The sequence below is a fragment of the Ostrea edulis genome, chromosome 8, assembly GCF_947568905.1.
Source record: "Ostrea edulis chromosome 8, xbOstEdul1.1, whole genome shotgun sequence".
Classification (NCBI taxonomy): Eukaryota; Metazoa; Mollusca; class Bivalvia; order Ostreida; family Ostreidae; genus Ostrea; species Ostrea edulis.
This window is the reverse complement of record NC_079171.1, coordinates 39,719,253-39,739,707: the sequence shown is the minus strand read 5'-3', so window position 1 is coordinate 39,739,707 and position 20,455 is coordinate 39,719,253. Positions and strand designations below refer to the sequence as shown.

At 35.3% G+C, this 20,455-nt stretch overlaps 1 protein-coding gene and 1 long non-coding RNA gene across 6 annotated transcripts in view; both read right to left on the bottom strand.

The window, feature by feature from the left end:
* Positions 1 to 20,455, bottom strand: part of LOC125661673 (multiple epidermal growth factor-like domains protein 11) — a 225,296-nt gene that overhangs the window by 43,109 nt on the left and 161,732 nt on the right. Inside the window, exon 1 of one of the 5 annotated variants that reach the window (XM_056146129.1) lies at positions 15,898 to 16,067. The exons of 3 other annotated variants lie outside the window; for them this stretch is intronic. In XM_056146129.1, coding sequence (XP_056002104.1) covers positions 15,898 to 15,958 — 61 coding nt within the window. In that variant the 5' untranslated portion in view covers positions 15,959 to 16,067. Of the gene's footprint in view, positions 1 to 15,897; positions 16,068 to 20,455 lie in introns of those variants that run through there. One more of the 5 variants, XM_056146126.1, reaches the window with a different exon arrangement.
* LOC130049068 (uncharacterized) lies at positions 9,130 to 11,875 on the bottom strand. Its single transcript, XR_008797583.1, has 2 exons — positions 10,218 to 11,875; positions 9,130 to 9,468 (listed from the first exon to the last, which is right to left on the bottom strand). It is a non-coding gene; the product is annotated as an uncharacterized LOC130049068 (long non-coding RNA).

Sequence of the window (20,455 nt, the reverse complement as noted above, 5' to 3'; positions counted from 1 at the left end):
CTTTAGAAGGTTTTCAAATATTGTTCCTGTATTACAACATGTCAAACTTTGATCCCGGGAACCGTAATTTCAACAAATTTTAATCCGCTTTAACTCATGAAGCTGTCACGTAAATTTCAACTTTTCTGGTCCATTCTCTCTTCAGCAGATTTTTAAAGATTTTCAAAACATATCGGCCTGTATTACATTGATCCCCTATTGTGGCCCCACTCCAATCCCGGGAGCCATGGCTTAACAAACTTGAATCTAATTGATGTCAGAAATATTGAAAGTAAATGTTAAGTTTTCTAATCCAGTGGTTCTTGAGAAATATTCTAAATTATAAAATTTTAAATCTTAAATTTTAAACATTTCCTCTGGTGTGTCCAGGGGTCCGTGTTTGCCCAACTATCTATTTTGTATTGCTTGTAGGAGTTATAAGATTGATCACTGTTCGTTATCTTCACCTTATATATATATATATATATATATATATATATATATATATATATATATAATGCGTCAAAGAGAGAAATAGGAGTGCAGACACTATTGATTTTTAAAATGAACTTTCTTAAGAGTAACATAATCCTTAGAAGAAAGCGAGTAATATTTTAAAGTTTGCCCAAAGATATTTGTTTCACACAATTGATTCATCGAAATATAAACATCGCATTTTTAAACTTTATATATCGAGACTGAGATCGTTATTCCCGCCCAGTTAAAGAAAACAGGGAAATTCTTTTTTTTAAACCTTAACAGAAAATGGTGTCCTACAAACACGAAACCTACGTTGTTAATTTCGCGGTAACTGTTGGTAATTACACTGACAGAACGATGTCCAACTTGAAGTTTCACACTTGTAATGAAAAAGCAAATGAATATACATGTAGCGGAAGACTGAGAACTACAGATATTACCAAAATTATACCAACCACTACATTTTTATTGACGTAGAAGCTGATGATAAAACGTATGCGAACTTTCTGTTAAAATCCACTCAAAAATCGTCGTACTGCGGAAACTTGGAACTGATAAGATCAAGGACTGTCGTTTACACAAGGAAACAAAGTAGTGCATAGACATTATTTTGGTGTACAGAATAAAAATATCTTAGTACAGAAACTTATCAACAGGATACCAGCTTGTGTCACACTGTCTGTAATTCATATCTGCTCAGAACTAGCCATTGTTATTTGTATTGGAGAGTCACTGAACGATTGTATTTTAAAAGTTCTAGATAAAACAATGTAGAGCAAAATTTGCCAATGCCGAATTAAATTTATACATGTAAATGTTAGAATCTAAAAGTTTGTAATGTATAAATATGTACAAAATAAACTTATATCATTGAAATCAAATTTAATATTTACTCAGTATCCAATATGCCTGATAAATAAGCGCAATGTACATAATTGTCGTTCCTGCTGCGGTGATTGGAGGCTATAAATGAGCTGACTCATTACAAAACAAATTCACAAAACACGATGTTGACACCCTGTCAATAGGCTCATTGTGCAATGAGTAAGCGTAAATGCACAAGCGTCACTCAAACTTTAAATGATCAAATTTGTACAAAGTATAAGTGCAAATGGTTGGACACCCAACTAAACATGTTAAGCATATCAAAATTTCGTGCAATGAGTATGTAGAAATGCACTAAAATCACAAAATACCATTTTAAACTCCTCATAATAGAAATGCATGAAGTGCACATTAGCTTTGTACAATGGCACGAATTCATGGTTAGCATGGTTGTGTAATAAAGTGAAATATTTATTGTAAACAGTTCAAAGGCCAAAGCAAAATTATTCCAGCATAGTTTCACTCTTCCATAGGAGTTGTGGTGCGAAGAAACCAGACAGGGTCACCGCAACGTTTTTCTTTTTGGGAGGGGAGTCAATTTGTAAATTTGATATTTTAGAATGACACATTTTATTACAGCTTACCAGATAAACGAAAATTCAAGAGAGGGGGCATGGGGCATGCCGGTGATATTCCGGAAAAAGAAACACCAAGCACAGACTCATGAATAAGTGTGCATATCAGACAAGCTATCGTATGCAGTATTACCTAACGCTTTGACGTATTCAATTTCGAATACTATTAGTATTTAAACAAAATGAATAACGTTATCTTCAATGATTTTTTTTTAACTTTATTATATCGTCCCAATGCTGTTCGCAATGTCTTTATCATCAAAATTGATAAAAATGTTCCAAACAAATTAATTTGACTTATATTGCTCTAACAAATAAAGTTACTATAAAAATGTTATGATTTTAATGTATCTAATATCAGAGTTCAGTTGTAATCTCAAATGAAATCTCGGATCGAAATACTAAGCACTTAAGTATGGTTCCATGTAAAAATCAGGCAGAGGGTGATAAGTCGACCGTCAGGGATTGAACCGATATATATATATATATATATATATATTTATATATATATATATATATATATATATATATATATATATATATATATGCATGCATGCATGCATGCATGCATGCACGCACGCACGCACGCACGCACGCACGCACGCACGCACGCACGCACGCACGCACGCACGCACGCACGCACGCACGCACGCACGCACGCACGCACGCACACACACACACACACACACACACACACACACACACACACACACACACACACACACACACACACACACACACACACACACACACACACACACACACACATATATATATATATATATATAGAAGACTCTAAAGTGCGATGGTCGCTCCAAAGTGCGATGGTCACGCCAAAGTGCGATAGTGCGGGGTTCAGTAACGTTTGTGACGTCACGTCATTGTGACGTCATTCTTAACGTCTTTCAAAATAATTCCGAAGAAATGCAACATGGACAACAGCAACGGCAAAGTTTACACTGTTGAGGATAGTGAGAACGACAAAGTACATTTGTTGTCAAACTATCTACTTCGCCCGAACATTCTTTAATTCATAATCTTATATTATTTTAACGTACACGCATTGAAGATTCCCGGGGGTACGTTATGATACAAAACATTCTATAAGATTTTGAAAATTTTAATAACACGACAACGAGATGGTAATGAAATAAGTTCTTATTCTTATTGCTTGTACATGGATTTTGCACTAATATTTTGGTGAAACAACACACGGTTAGTTCAGTCTGTACCAAAACACCGTGTCGTTTACAAACCAATGAATTTCGGCGTGTCACACCATCGCACTTTGGCGTGTCAGACCATCACACTTTGGCGCATGAGTGTGGACCATGGCAATTTAGCGGGTCACACCATCGTGGTTTGGCGCAGAACATCGCACTTTGGCGTGACCATCGCACTTTGGAGTCATATCGCCCTTTGGAGTCCTACATATATATATAGTAACATTATTTATAGGAAATCATTCGGTAATATTTATTATTTTCATATGACGCACCTTCACAGAGCTGTGTTACTAAAAATAGAACACCCATGTTTTGACCAAAATTGACTCATAAAAATGCTATATATTCTTAAAGGTTTTGTTAATTGAAAAGATCATACATTTTCAAATGGCTTATATAAAATGAAGAAAAAGGCTACTGCTTACGAATTTCTGTTATCACAAAGCCAATATTAGGCAACATGTGTATCGACCAACAACTTTCTAGTTCTGTCGTCAGTTCATGTCCTATCACAACACACAAGTTGGTAGGAGGATGATAGGCATGAATTCCAGTTACCCATATTACACTTGTAGGTCCTATTGTTACCAGCTTGTATAAATCCAGTTAAGGGTGCACTTCATCATTCAACACATGCATGGTGTTACATTCATAATTGTAGCTCGACTACTTGGCTATTTTAATTTATATATTAGTTACAAATGCCATGCATCATAAAAAAAGTAGTTGCTCTGCTTGACAATAGTAGTGACGGATTTGCTCGGATGTACAGTACTATTACATAAATTTTGTAGACCAGTTTTTTATCTATACTTTTCGGCTAGATCAGAAAACTTTTATTACACATATTACCCAATAGTTCATTTTGTGCAGCTCATCAAGCTTTAACCCAATTACCCCATTTAGTCATAGTGTGTAGAGCACACCAAATACAGCTAATTTTCACCACACAAACAATTTCGTGTTATTTTACTCGCTGTTATATCCACCATTGACAGAGTCTAAGATCCGTCACAGTAAAATCAGATACATGCATCTACTTGCATCTGCACCATATTCCGTTTATTGTTTAACCCAGTCCATCTCCCACTTAGGTCTAGTCAAAACTCTTGTCAGTTTTGCAACCATGTTAGAACACACACCATAGCAGTACCCCTACCCCACCCGTGCTAGGTGTCACTCACTGTGGATCAGGTACCACTGATTGACTTGTTGCGAAAACCAGGGTGGTAGTAGAGTGGGCTCTTTAATGTGCTGATTATGCTGCACTGTCATTTTTCATGTCCAAAGAACCCTATACTTGTTGCTCACCGTCAAACTTTTGTCGAAGTTTTTACACCCCAGGTTGGTGTGGACGGGGCTCCTCCTTCCGGTTGTAGCAGGTACTTCTCAAACCTATTTGTATATAATCTACATACAATGTACAATATGGCCAAAAGGTCATTTGTATCGGCATTGTCCACAGGACCAATTCCTATATCTCTGGTTAGGTTCCTGTTTCACCTTGAAGCATACTGGAGGGTATGGTTTCACTTCCCAATCCAAACCCCATGGATTCATCATGGGGGTGATACTAGGAGTTTGGGTAAAACATTCCCGGTTTAAGCCAAAATCCAGCACATCCTGAGTATTACAGAGCACACCTATTTTTTCTAGGATAACGTTTAAAATACAGTACGCTGTCTCTACAGTTACTCAGTACATCCAGACACTCGTCTCACCACATGGGTGTGTGTGTCAGGTATTACATACAGACCGGCCAAGTTCTGGTTCAGGTCCTATCAATCCAAAGCTTTGGCTATGGTACATCACACCGCAAGATATACCCCAGAGCAATTTAGTCATCCCCTTGGTAATTTCATTCATATTTTGCAATGGGGCTCAGCAATCAATTACACAGACACTACATCCCCTAATGTTTTAGTCCAATCTCGCACTCCAAGCAACTTACACTTATACTTCCAAATCGTTTTCATGTAAAGTATTCCATTCAGGAATTAAAGGGGTGGGTGGGTGGGTGGGTTCTATTTGCTCTCGTTTAGGCATTGTCTCCCGTCCAGAGTTGGTCAACGTGTTTTCCCCTTTTTGAAAGCAGAGTCTTTCATTGGTTTGCAGTAATTTGTACATGTAGCATGTCTGGGTTGGATCAGAATTTACCACACACTCGTATGTTTTTGTCATCCCATTTTTGTCATAGTTTTTCTTTTTCACGTTCACATAGGACACCATATTATCAAGGCTGTAATCCAGGATTCTTTCTATGCCATGTCCAATAAGAATCCCTACGTCCTTAGCAACTGCAATTTATGAACAAATGGTTAGAATATAGTAATAAGTTTTCAGTTATCCCTAATGGACAATTGCCAAAAATATATTGTAAATTAACGTTCCCTGTCCAGAGTTGGTCAGTTTTTCCCCATTTGGGAGACTAGATTTCTCCTTTTTTGAAAGCAATTTTTCTGTGGCATGTCTGGGTAGGCTCGAATGTACACCAGTATAAGTGCAGGTCATTCAGACTCGTGTCAGATATTTCCTTGTTCATGTAGTTATATTGGAGATTAACATTCCATGTCCAGAGTTGGTCAGTTTGTCCCCATTTGGGAGACTAGGATTCTCCTTTTTGACAGCAATCTTTCATTGGTGCCGACAAAAAATTGGCACATGCGGCATGTCTGAGTTGGCTCGAATGTACACCTGTATAAGTGCAGGTCATTCAGACTCGTGTCAGGGATTTTCCTTGTTCATGTAGTTTTATTGGAAATTAACGTTCCCTGTCCGGAGTTGGTCAGTTTTTTCCCCATTTGGGAGATTTGAACTCTCCTTTTTGAAAGCAATCTTTTATTGGTGGCAACAAAAATGGGTATATGGGGCATGTCTGGGTCGGCTCGGAATTTACACATGTTTAAGTGCAGGTCATTCAAACTCGTATCAGAGATCTTCCTTGTCCATGTGTCAGAGCTTTAATTCTAAGTACATCTCATTATCAAAAGTCATAATCCACATATTCATCCTGCCATGTCAAAAGAATTTGGACGTGTGTTCAATTTGTCACTTCAAGCTGTAATTACATGCAATTTATCTTTGTAAATCAGTATCGGGTAGTCTCAGATAGCATATTATTACACCATTCACAAACTCCTTGGCGCCTGTGGCGCTCATTGTGAACCTGTGGATCTTAAATCCCCTTGGGGAAATTGATGCAAATAGTTCTTGCCAAAACATTTCTGCCTAATTACCTACAGGAGATGGCCGCATCTAAACGACGTTGTTGCCATAGGAAAGTGGCGGAATGTTTGTGACGGGTCTGGGGGGCATTTTGGGACATTTCTGGCCTGTGTTTTCCCCATCTGTCAATCAAGACGGAGGGCATGTGTGGTTAATTGGGTGAAAAATAAACCCTCAGGTGTTAATATGTTTATTGGGGAAAGAATAAACCCTCAGGTGTTAATATGTTTATTGGGGAAAGAATACCACTCATGTAAATCGGGGTCCACGTGTGTCTGCCAGACCGGGGCCCCCTCCACGTCTTTTAATAGAAGGGGGAGGCTCTCCTTGGAGTACTCAGTGTCAGCAGTACTATCAACCAGAGAGCAATTCTTTTGGAAACATGGTAAACAGATATGTCAACCAATGCAACCAATGCAATACATTGAGGGAAAAAATTATGTGTATATAAAATAAATTGAAGGGGAAAAAAGCATTGTATCTGAGATTTGAACCCGGTACCCCCGGCATGCTAATCCAGTTATCAGTGATTTGCATAAATGAAGGATTATATTATATATTAAACATTGCATCTCACAAAGTCATATTATGTCTCACATTGGTATATGCAAATTCAACTGAAATCTACATGTAGTACATAAAACTACACTCGTTTGAGATTATACCTACTCCTACTGATCCTCAGGCATAATCTACATTTTTATCTGAGACAGGAAGCGTTTGTGTGGAATATACGTAGATGTCTGCTATTATTGCAGACCATTACAAATGAAACATGTCGTCGATTAGGCCTAAACTATATCATAGCGTAACTGTTGAAAGTATGAGACTTTTTGAAACAAGGGAGGGGGTGTCATCTGTACACAATCGTCTCATACAATGCTACATTACATAATACAACATTCGTTATGATTTTTATGCTAGTATAAATAAATATTGCGAATTTTGACTTATTAAGTATGCAAATCACAGCATTTAAAATTACCAGAATGCGCAGAATTGGTGACATGCCATAAGATATGTTGCTGGTCTTCGTTGTCGGCTGCTCCACACACGGTCTATCTTCAGTGACGCCATATGCATCAATGTATTTCTGACACTCTCCGAAGGTAAATATATTAGTTTCCTTTAGATAAGGCTTGAGGGTAGATCACACTCCGTCGAATATTGTCCTACACGGCATTAAGTTTTGGATATATTCCACGCACTTGTGGTTCACAACGCAGCGCCCCTAGCGATCATCGAGGTTAAATTCAAGAAAGATAACCGCAATTCAGTAAAATCGAAACATTCAGAGGGGTTTTTAAATGTTATATTGAAACTTTCAAAGAAAATATTTATTTCAGAGCATGTCTTTTCTATTTGTTCAATGTTGTGTAATGATATATTTTCAAACTCGCTTTGCTGTTTTAAGATTACTATGGGATTATAAGTAGTGTTTTGTATAGATTTGCACAAAGCGTGAATTCTCCATATTCATAATTATCTGTCCATAATTATGGAACAAGGCGATATCAATCAAAACTACATTGTGTATTTGCTAAACATATTACGGCGAGTTAGTATGCTACGTTTGGGTTCATTTCGTAAACATTGACTTATCACGAAAATGCTATTTTGCCTGATTTTTACGTGGAACCATACTTAATGACTTCCTTTTTGTAATAAGTTAGTCATTATTTTTCAGTCATGAAAGGTGAAGATAACGAACACCATCAGTCTCATAACTCCTATACGCAATTCAAAATACAGTGGTCCGTGCGGGCAAACACAGACCCCTGGACACATCAGATGTGGGATCAGGTTCCCAGGAGGAGAAAGCATCACTTGTCGACCGGTGGCACCCGCAGTATTATTACAGAACGACTTAGGGCCCATGACAGGATGATTTAGAAATAGTTCAATCCCTGTGTCATCAGTTTGAGACAGATATAATAAAACTGATGATATACACGTCAATATAAAATCCGACATTTTAAAAAATGTTGTATGCATGTATGTACACTGGATATCTTCGTGGAGATACCTGGTACTTGGTAAATCATGGCGCCTTAATTGAACACATTCCACTTGATCAAAACCCTTGTGTGGTTGTTAAGGATGTTCTCTCCTGGTTTGAATTTTTTCAGAAGTATCAAACTTTTTTGATAAACCATTTTAACTGATACATCTTTATCCAAAGACATTTAAAACATAAAAAAGAGTATGTTAGTGTGGACTTCAAAGAATTACAGCCCCTCAAAGTTGCCCCTTTGCTAAAACTTAATTTTTCATGAAAATCACCAATTTTCACAAGAAACACACTATCAAACAAATATTAAGGACATAATAATCATGGATTTCTTTTATTTTATGAAAATTAAGCATAATTGATTATTTCAATAACTTTTATATAAAACATATCACCAATTCTGCAAAAAATCAAGTATAAAGTAACATTATTTTATCAAATATCACACACATGTGAAGACCAATTTCATCAAAACAATTCAACCTAGGGAGAATATCTGTATCAAACTTTTTCTGAAAGTACTACTGTAGATTTGAATCATATTTTTGCTTAATTTGAATGAAAAAAAATGTGTGGGGTAGTTTGCATTGGAACACAGATTAGAACCATTTTGTGCCCCCCCCCCCCTCTTACACTGACATACATTCTAAACAATGATAATATACTATTTGTTATAAAATGTGTATTTTTCAATTAATATTTACAAATTCTATATATTTATTTCATTATATGATAAATAACCAGAAAACATAAATATATGCATATATATAATACTAATTTATTTATAAATAAAGAATGTGTAAAACCTATGCTCCCGCATCAACAGTTTCTAATTTCCATGCGCTGTGACCTTGATCTTTGACCTTCTGACCCCAAAATTGATAGGCATCTTCCCGTCTTTGTATGTATCCATATGTCCAAATTTGGTTTAAATAGAATGTAAAGTACTTGAGTTATTATCCGGAAACTAGTTTTAACAGTCATTTTCCATGTGACCATGAGGAAGAAATCTGCACTTCCTGGTATGGTTCTTCATATGATGATAGCACAACTCATCCCTCTAACTGTGATTACCAAATGGATGTAACTAAAAAGCAAACATTGGAACTCAATTTCTATCAATACTGTAAATACTTAACAATAGAACAGAATATACTATTATGTTTACCACCAGGCTGCTAATACACCAACTTCAACTAACTCCATCTTTTGTCTAGCCAGGGATTATGTTTTAATGCCTTGCTCAACAAATTGTTATTCTAAAAGAATTTCTTATTCAAAATGTTATATATGAATTTGTTAGTGCATAAATGACTGCTTGTGAAATATATGCTGAAATTCTAATCAGGAGTTTTTTAAATGTGCATTTTCAATACCCTGTAAACAAATTTTAACATTATCAAAACTTTTTGACAATTACACTTTGAAAGAATAATTAGAATACAATTTTGATTAGAAAGAAATTATCGATTTAGTAGCCCAAAAGAAACATATATATACATGTATATATAGTCAACAAAATTATCGTTTGTTTTAACTAATTTGTACACGAATGGCGCACCATAATTCTCTAGACGGGAAAAACTCCCTTTCCCCTTTGAACTCTTTTTAATGAATAATTCGCTGTATAATTTGGCGATTTTTTAAAACAGTGATATAGATTACACTTTTTAATCAAAATGATGCTTCAATAATGATACATTGAACGTTAGGAGAGATATTCGCTCATGACCGACTAGGCGGGATCGGGAAGATCGCATATCAATTTAGATACAGATCTACATAGTTTGTAGATTTTATTTTCATAAAAAAAATCTTGTATATTGAAAAACTTACAAATTCATTCAATACTATATCAGCAGCCTCTGATTCGGGTACTACATCGCTAACATCCTTCCATTTTCCCCTCTCGTCTGACACTATGTACAGTCTGTAGTGTGTCACCATGTGTCACCATGTGCGTGGTTGTGCCTGCTTGTCTGTAATTTTCTCTGTCTGCCACTCACTTGCGAGAATTTCGGATTCAGACTGATCTATAACTGCCGTTTTACTTCTAACGAATCACCCATGTATGTTTCTGGACTGCACTTTGAGCTCGAGTTTGTGCACAATCGTAACGTCATCATGAATGTAGTACAATATAAAAAATAAGTAAAAAAAAAGTCATATTTTAATTAATTTTTGTTAGTTTATTAACATTACTTACAAATAAAAACAGATATTAATGTTCTTTTTTTGTGCAAACGAAATAAAACACACGCACCCCCATAGTTACGACTTTAAAAACTATGGAAACTCACTCGCGGTAAAAGTACCACGAGAGTACACCCTTAAGAAGCTAATTTTAACTGTTTGTTAAGAAAACTCAAAAACATTACAATGAACACATTATCTTTGTATAGGAAGGTCTTAACAGTTGATTGTTAAGGAAGTCTTAGCAACTCATTTGCACAACCTAATGTTTTTGTGCCAAAAATATAATTGTTTGTTAAGGGTCATATCCTAACAATCGTTTGTTAAGGGATGTATCTTAACAACTGTTTGTTAAGAGGCATCTTTAATACTACTGTTTTAACAACTGTTTGTTAAGAAGCGAACTCCAAGGATATATTTAAAGAACATGGTGGTTTTTGTACAGAAATGTCTTAAATGATTTCAAACATTTCGGTTGAGCATCACTGAAGAGACATAATTTGTCGAAATGCGCATCTGGTGCATCAAAATTGGTACCGTATAAGTTTTACATTATGTAATATATGTATGTACTCAACATGTGACCTATCCACTTTAATATCATCTTACATTTTGTTATACGTTTGTTCGTTACATAATGGTGTTCTACAGACAGCATCTTGAATTTTATTTCTATATTTGGATAGCATGCTATGCAAATGTGTATATGACACGTGATCATTTGTTCTAAGTTAGCCATAGTGAAAAATTACGTCAGTTACAGATTGTCTATTGTAATTTGGGCGCAATATTCCTACAGGTTGCATATTATATATACATGTATGTACGTATCCATCATGAAGAATCTTAGAACATATATATTTAGGTTACTAATTCCTGCAATAATGCAATTATAAAACAGTTTTGAAAACACAGTTGTATTTGGTTTCATGGTATAAATCGTACACAAGTTACATGTACCTCAGAACTGATCATTCCACATACATACTCTACATGTGTCATATTTCTTTTGACACAATAATGTACAGCATTTACAGATTCCGACACTTATTTAATTCTAAAACAAGAAATATTACTTTTGTCAATGTGTTTATACTATATCTGATGCTTTTTTTTTTTATCAAATAAAGATTTAATATAATTATGTATTTTTACAATAATTAATATGAATGATCTGTGACGACAGCAAAAACAGTCATGATACATGTACTTACATAGTAAAATTTTTTTAGGAACTAAGAAATCACATATTAGCCTGTTTACACAGCAACAGGTAAGATGTTCAGAATCTGAGATTTAATTTCAACATTTGACCTGAAATATCAAGCACATTGACACAACCACCGACTAGCCCACTGTGATTAATCTACGTTATCAATCTGTGTAGAACTGATAGGCACAACAACTGCAGGATGATGCTATATTTATAGATTCACAAACGTAAAATATCATTAGATTTTAATTTCCCAAGGGTACAATTGTATATGTAAAAATGATGTGATTGAATGTCTGAGAAAATGATTACTTACGCTAATTATAAAGAGGCAAGGACAGCAGTACATAGAAGTATAGCTTGGATAGAGGGGGAGATAACGCCATTTTAAGTGTGTGTCATTAAGGGCCCCGGGAGAGGAATGTACATTCTTAAACAATATGCATGTATACCAATAATCATTACAGCATTACATTATATCAGATGAACTACTACTGCCACACTTCACAATGTTGCAATGACACATTTAACACAGTGTTACAAATATAATAGTGAAGACAAAATATATAAATGAGCACAATGAAATATGCATGTACTATAGATATAACTAAAACGCTTTACACATCTAAGAACATTGCTTGAGCTAGGGGCTCTAAGGGCGAAAAACGGCCCCACATTCACATGATATTTAAATTCAGTCAATAAACTTGACATTACTATAATTATTATTATTGTTACTCTTGGCCATTTAGTTGTTCTAAATATAGGCATATGTCCGGGAAATCTTCTATCAATGGTGTCACATTCACCTGTTATTATGACGTTGTTTCCACAAAAATAATGAAAAAAAATCTCAATAATCCAAGTTTCGTATTGGAGCATGCCTCTGGACCATGAAAATAAACACCGTTTAGCATGATTGTCTGTGTATTAGACCTATGATCATGAATTCTAAACATATATTGTATAACAATTGTGATTTAGATACGATTTTATGTTATTATGCTTATGTAAGCACTTGGGCATGCTTATATTCATTGATTGACTGTATCTTGTTTAACGTCCCTCTCGAGAATTTTCCAGTCATAGTATGGAGACGTCACCAAGATCGGTGAAGGGCTTCAAATCGCGACCGTGTTTTGAACCCTGACCTTTCGCTTGCGGGGCAAATGCTGTACCTCTACATCATCGCGGCGGTTCGGGCATCTTATAAATGCATGCGGTACAAGTATTAAATCGATTCTTCACTAAAATATATTGTTGGATCCGCGCATCCGTTTGTAACACGGCCCTGTGTAATGTACATGTCAGATAATGCATGCAGCGGGATTGCAAGTTAGGATTTTCAAAAAATGAAAATAGTGAGAAAAAAACAAAAAACAAAAAGCAATTAGTGATGACGTGACGGATATCTGCGTCTGCAACAGTACTCTGTCAGTCGGTGATGTGAGGTTTTACTAACTTCTCTTAATGATAAAATCACACATGTAGGCCTATTATGACACAATTACCTATTATTGTAAGATTTTCCCCATTAAAAAGTCTTACAAAACTGCATTCAGAGAATAAGTTGATAATTTGTACGCATGTTCATGACACTGGTGAATTCGGGTAAACTAGCTCAGCATGAGATTAAGATACGACACTATATAAATGCGCTACAGTATTATAATGACAATGTAAAAAGTCAGGATTCTTTTTTTTTGGGGGGGGGGTGTCATCAAACGCCATCTTTTTAAAAAATGCATGCATTCTGAAAATAATCTGGGGGGAAATAAATGGTAGAAAGAAAAATATTGATCTTTATGTGTAATTGTATTGATGAATGGATATCAACAGTGAAAATCAAAGAATTCCCTCGCCTTTAAAAACCCTCAGCCCGTACACCGCAAAAACCGAGGCTCTGTATCACAGCAGGTGTGGCACGATAAAGATCCCTCATTACCACTTAGCCACAACAAACCATCTAACCAATGAGCCACAACAAACCCTCAAACCACTGAACGAGAACAAACCCTCTTACCACTGAGTTACAACGAATCCACTAACCACTGAGCCAGAACGAACCACTAACCACTGAGCCACAACGATCCCTCTAAACACCAAGTCACAACAAACCCTTTAGCTACTGAGCCACAACGAATCCTCTATACACTGAGTCACAACGAACGCTTTAACTACTGAGCAACAACGAACCACTAATCACTGAGTCACAACGATCCCTCTAAACACTGAGTCACAACAAACTGTTTAACTACTAAGCCACAACGAACCCTCTGAAAACTGAGCCACAACAAACCCTTTAACGACTGAGCAACAACGAACCATTTAACCACTGAGCCACAAAAAATCCTCTGAACACTGAGCCACAACGAACTCTTTAAATACTGAGCAACAACAAACCATTTAACCACTGAGCCACAAAAAATCCTCTGAACGCTGAGCCACAACGAACTCTTTAAATACTGAGCAACAACGAACCGTTTAACCACTGAGCCACAACAAATCCTCTGAACACTGAGCCACAACGAACCCTCTAAACACTGAGCCACAGCGACTAGTATAGTTAATGTTTGAGAAATGCCGGTAAATTGGGAAACATTTCATATCTAACCATGCTTGTAATTGTGTATTTTGAAATGATTTTGATGTGATTTTGTACAGATGTTATAATGCTATTTAAAAATCGTGATTGGAGGATGTCTTTAATATATACTTCCCCTAGTCAGCGTCAATAGTCAAACATCAAGAAGCAAGATTACGTTAGTAAGAACGAGATGTACTTGATATTGCATGCATTCAAATAAGAATGTTTTTAATCCGTCAGCTAACTTCCACCACCTCAAATTGACCCCACGTTTTTCGTGTATGTGTACGGGTTTAGAAAATCAACCATCGAAAAGATGGTGTTCGAACAATTATTTCTTTCATAATCTTTCCATATTTTCCTTTCAACTCAATTGTTTTCATGCACTTTATTTAGTAAATAAAAATCAATCCAATTCAGTTACATTGATATATTTCAATATATAGGATTTGGAGGAAGAAATTACAGGTCATATGTACAGCTTTAAGACCCCTTTTATAAATAGGAAAAAAAAGTAGCATCCCAACATTAGTCACACTCCTTCTCGATATATCCATCCTCTTTATGCATACACCATACACACGTACAGACGTACTTAAACAAATGTTATCGTCAACAAATTGCATAATATTCAGTTAAGTTCCTCGTCAAGCACTTTGTACTTTAAATCGAGATAGTGTTGGCTTATCTACACAGCGGCACACGCGAACGTTCTGTGAATATGCATTTTGTTTCTTATATGCGTGTACCATAATTAGTTTTGCATTTATCTAAAAACAACCTGTATAAAATGAAAAGTGCAAAACTTATTATGCCAAATGTTGATGGAAATTAATTTACATTTTGTTATGTTTACTTTTGTATACACTCTAATCCCATGGTGTATCGTTTACGCTTTCTCTGCCTTGTCGACATCGTTCTATTTTTAACTCTTGCAGAATGTGTAATAGATTCTTCTTCTGAACTGTTGTTTAAAACTCTATCTTAGACTATATACACATTAAGACCACAGTGATTTCTGTCCGCCATTTTAACAACTTTTTTGTTGTGATACTTTATTTTGCCTAAGATATCGCATCCAAACACCATTCATTCGTTGGTTCAGTATTTGTAATGGAACTAAGATCATAGGTCACTATCTATATTTCTTTAATTCGTGAATATGTAGACAGAGCTGAAAATAGCCATAATGTAGAGACCCCCTAAATGATCGGAGAATGGATTAAATGTATGTCAATTTCTTATTTGGCCGAACAGTTACGTGTAGAAATTGTGATGATATGTTTTGTCTTAGCCTTCGGATTTTCTCTATGTTATTTTTCCATTGAATTAACAGTGACACCAAACTGAAGAAGACTTCATCTGGTCGCGATTGACAGGATCATATTATATATATTGAAAACATATCTGTCTTCCATATGTAAGACGAGTTTAAGAATTTCCTCTTTAAATCAAAGTATTATCTCACTGACAGAGTTACATGTACCTGAAACATGGATTGCAAAAGATATTAAATTACTCACCATATGATGTGACTTTGGAAACGACCGCATATGATAAAAGGAAGATCAGGATCATATTCATTTTAAACAATTATCAGCGCACAGTGATCCGACATGAAACATCGATCAACCGAGGAGAGGAAAAAATGTTGATACAAACAAGAAACAACTGTTTCGCTTGTATCTGATTATTTTGTTTACCCCATGCATATGTATTGAGGACGGATATAAATAGCATTTGGAAGAGCCTTTGTATAGATACGCACGTCGTTAGATGGGATATAAACGGTGTGGCGCTGTCCATCCGTCCGTCCGAAGAACACTTACAAATATGCAGACACTGAACTGCCTAGCTAGCTGATGGAAATATGTTTTATGATTAACTGGTACATAGCAATTACCACCTAGAATCATGGACATTTGCATCCAGCTTTCACAATGCATTTTATAGAAATGCGAAAGTTATAAAAATCGACAACACTATACACTGCAGTATTGTGATATTCATCAATTCTGGAAAGGGGAATGGATCGTTGACTCATCTAAACTTTTAAATGAGAGAGTTTTAGAAAAGATATAAATGCTTAGGTTCCTACAGTGTTATATAAATTAGTTGTATAATATGTTATCTGTGTGTCATAAAGATAAAGATATAGGGTTCACGTGGGATGACGGTTAACAAGGGATGCTTACTCCTCCTAGACACCTGTGGTGTATTTAGAGGTCCGTGTTTTCCCTACTCTTATTTTTATAATCTTTATGGGGTTATTGAGATTGATCACTGTTCGTTACCTTCACCTCTTCATTGGGTAACTACCCCACTTAATTGTAAAAGCATCGAATGATGAGAATATAAGTTTAGTTTAGCTTATTTCATTCACACCATGGAATAATACATGGAACATATGAAACGTATTTATATACATATGTATGCGCCAAAGAGAGAAAATTAGGAAAACAAACGCTATTGAATATTAAAATGAACAGGTATAATTTTCTTAGAGTTACAGAATGACTAGAAAATTGCAATTGATTCATCAAAATGTAAACACCGCATTTTTCAACTTAATTTCTCTAGACCGAGATCGTTATCCCCGCCCAATTAAAGAAAACAGGAAAATTCATTTAAAAAAACAAACAAACAGAAAACGGCGCTCTACTGACACGAAACCTGCGCTGTTACTCTCGCGACAAGTGTTGTGTTGGTGATTACAGTGAATGAACGATGTCCAACCCGCAATTTTTATTTTTACACTTGTAATGAAAAAGCAAACGGATATAACGGAAGACTAAGAAATATAGATATTACCGAACTTATATCAACCGCTACATTCATATTGACTTAAAAACTGAGGATAAAACGTATGCGTACTTTCTGTTAAAATCCACTTACAAACCGTCGTACTGCGGAAACTAGGAACTGATAAAATATCTTATTACAGAAACTAATTAACAGAATACCAGTTAGTGCCGCGCTGTTTGTAATTTATGTTTGCTCGCAACTCGCCATTGACATGGTGTTAATTGTTCTACAAAATCAAGGGATCAAACGCATTCCTTCACTCCCCGATAAATGCATGCACACAACCTATAATAAACGGAAATATACTTTGTACACCGCAGTACTGAATACATAAATAATAATACTGTAAAGTAAGAATATATTCGTCGTAAATAGTAAGATATGTCAGTTTATTGAGAACCTGTTATTTATGAATGAAATGAAAATAAAGAATTAGAAAATAAAGAATTAAAATGTAACAATGTATTTGTATAATTATGAAGTGCGTTCTTTTTATCTTTATTATATAAACAAAACGAAAAGGATGAAAATTATCTATACAACACTTTAATTAAAACTTCACATATTAACTGAATACATAATGTTATTATATGTACAGACAGTAGGAATCCCAAAAAGCAAAACTTCCTATTAAATGAAGATAACTAATCAAGCTGAATATTTGGTTTGTATGTAAACACGTTTTAATATTTAATGTAATTCAAAATGACCTATCAGAAATAAAATTCATATCATATATATTTTAATACTATGTACCTGGACAACTATTTTCTAACAAATTACAATACAAGCATATGTGTATATACAGAAGAAGGGCAGGGTATTTTTATTCTTTATTGTTTTCCATGACAGTCGAGATGGGGGTTTGCCTGAATTTCACATTCTAATTTCGACTTCTTTAATAACAAGAACTCTTTCTGGATGGCCATGATTTCGTTTTCTGTTTTCAGCTTTTCTATTTCATATCTCAATCGCACATTGTCCAGTTTTAAGTTTTCTTCTTTTAACTGTTCTAAAGATGGTCTGTTCGTAGCATCAACTTAAAATAGACATGGAATACATTGATAATTCACTAAATCATTCATAAATTATATATAGTGTAAATACTATTTACATTGTGTTCTTTTATATGGAATGAAAAATAAGGATTCATATCGATGGTCAATGTTTAGCAAGTCAATCATATCATTTTGCCAATTCATTTACATAAGCCATACGTTTTTAAATTTTATCAACATTTTTTTCAACACATGCTGGTTCGCATTGTTATTGCTGAAGTTATAGCCCAATCCAAAAACATGAGTTATCTATTCTTGATCCGTAACGTAGTGAGCTTGCGTAACAATAGTTTAAGACTTCCGGGTAGTATATTCGAGGAGAAGCGTCATTATCAACAGCGTAGAAGGCTGTAAAGATATTGCTGTATAATTTTACAGTAATCACGCCAACAAATACGTTCACGTTGATAAAAAAACAACAACCCACAATGCATAGGTTTCCCTCATACACGTGAAACCAACCAACTTTGCATGTAAAAATGATAGAAAATTTATGTTGTAAATAGGGGAAGACCCCCCCCCCCCCCGATAGAATGTACTATCGTTAAAGTGATGTAATTTCATACCGAGGGCCTGTCCTGAGACACAGATTAATCTAACTACCCTCTTCTAGGATTTCACGTGTTTAATGTAGACCTACTTTTTATCATATATTGCATAAATTTCAACAGGATCTTTACTCTGAACTCCGAGTTCTCACGTAGTCAGATTTACAACAAAATATCAGAGGTTGATTGTTCAATATCAATGTAGCACATTCAGCGTTAAAAGTTCTGACACGATGTACGTTTAGGTATGTAGGACTGACACTTCTGGATTCTGGAAATGTCCACCTCTTTCGATTGGCGAGTAAAATTTAATCCAGCCTGTAGGCAACTTGGAAATGAGAGGCAAATTTAACCATGAGGAAATTGATCGTCACAAACCATCTCTAAACTGACATTTACGCTATGTTTTGAAAATAAAATAAACTGCCTGAATTCATAGTAATACAAGAGCATGTACTCGTAAATACAGCTATTCTGCGTAAAATATTGGAAGTTTTACTCATATTATTTTGTAAGTTTGTGGCAAAAGGAAGGGGACACTAAATCTAGCATTGCAATTTCCGTTATGATATGATACGTGCCTACATATAATCAAACATCTCAGGGGCGCTAAAACGAATAAAAGAGGAAAAGAGGAAAGATACAAAGACGTAAAAAGCATTATATTGGGAGATCAAACTTAATTATCCCCCAAGAGTACATCTGAGAGTGGCACGTACCCCCCCCCCCTCCCGGGCCAAAAGTATGAAAAATAATTTATATCAATCGAGATATTGAACAAATGGAATCCTATTTTGATTTAATTACCTATTTTACTGCTTTATAAATAGATCAGTTGAGATAACCAATCTCATCTGCATATGTAAAAATAATTTCCATGCAGTTATATTTTGAAGAAAATGTTACTCAAACTTTGCAATCTGGTTTATTTTTGAAAGAGTCATTTGGTAGTGATGGAATAATGTTATCCTTGATAAAACAATGAGAGCGTTAATTTCCTACTTTATATATTAGGGGGAGGGGTAGTTGGAGGGGGGGGGGTGGGTATCATGATATGCAAAATCCATACACGTGTCGATCGTCGTAAAAATCCGAGCTTTGAGCTGATGAGTGGCCGTCATCTTTTGAGAATCGGTAGTTCTGTTAACTTCTGATTTCATGCAAAAAAAAATTATGCCAGTTGTTAATGGAGACAACTAAATTATGTCTCTTTTCCAATTTGATTTTTAACCTCCTCCTCAACCCCACTCCCCTCCCGAAACATTACATCCCCGAATCGATCAATGTCCATTAACATTTTCTTACACTCTCATAGAAATGATTTCAACAGTTTTCGATTTTGAACAGCATCCATACTCAACATAACACTTCAGATATTCCGCAGTCTGATCGTGTTACTACCCAGAAGTTGTCATATTCACACTAAATGTTAGAATACAGAGAGTTATAACTCACATTTTCGGAAAGGCCTATACTGCTTTAAGAAATTAATTGTGTTGAAGAGTAAACTTCCTTGTAGGTACCTTTCAAATGCGCGACTTTAAAAACAGAAACATATTTTCTCATATGGTAAGATTTAGAAATCTATGGTCTGTAGATTTGTACACATATTTTGTTGAAAAAAAACCCTTTTATATCAAAGGGAATATTACATGCATATTCCTTTTTAT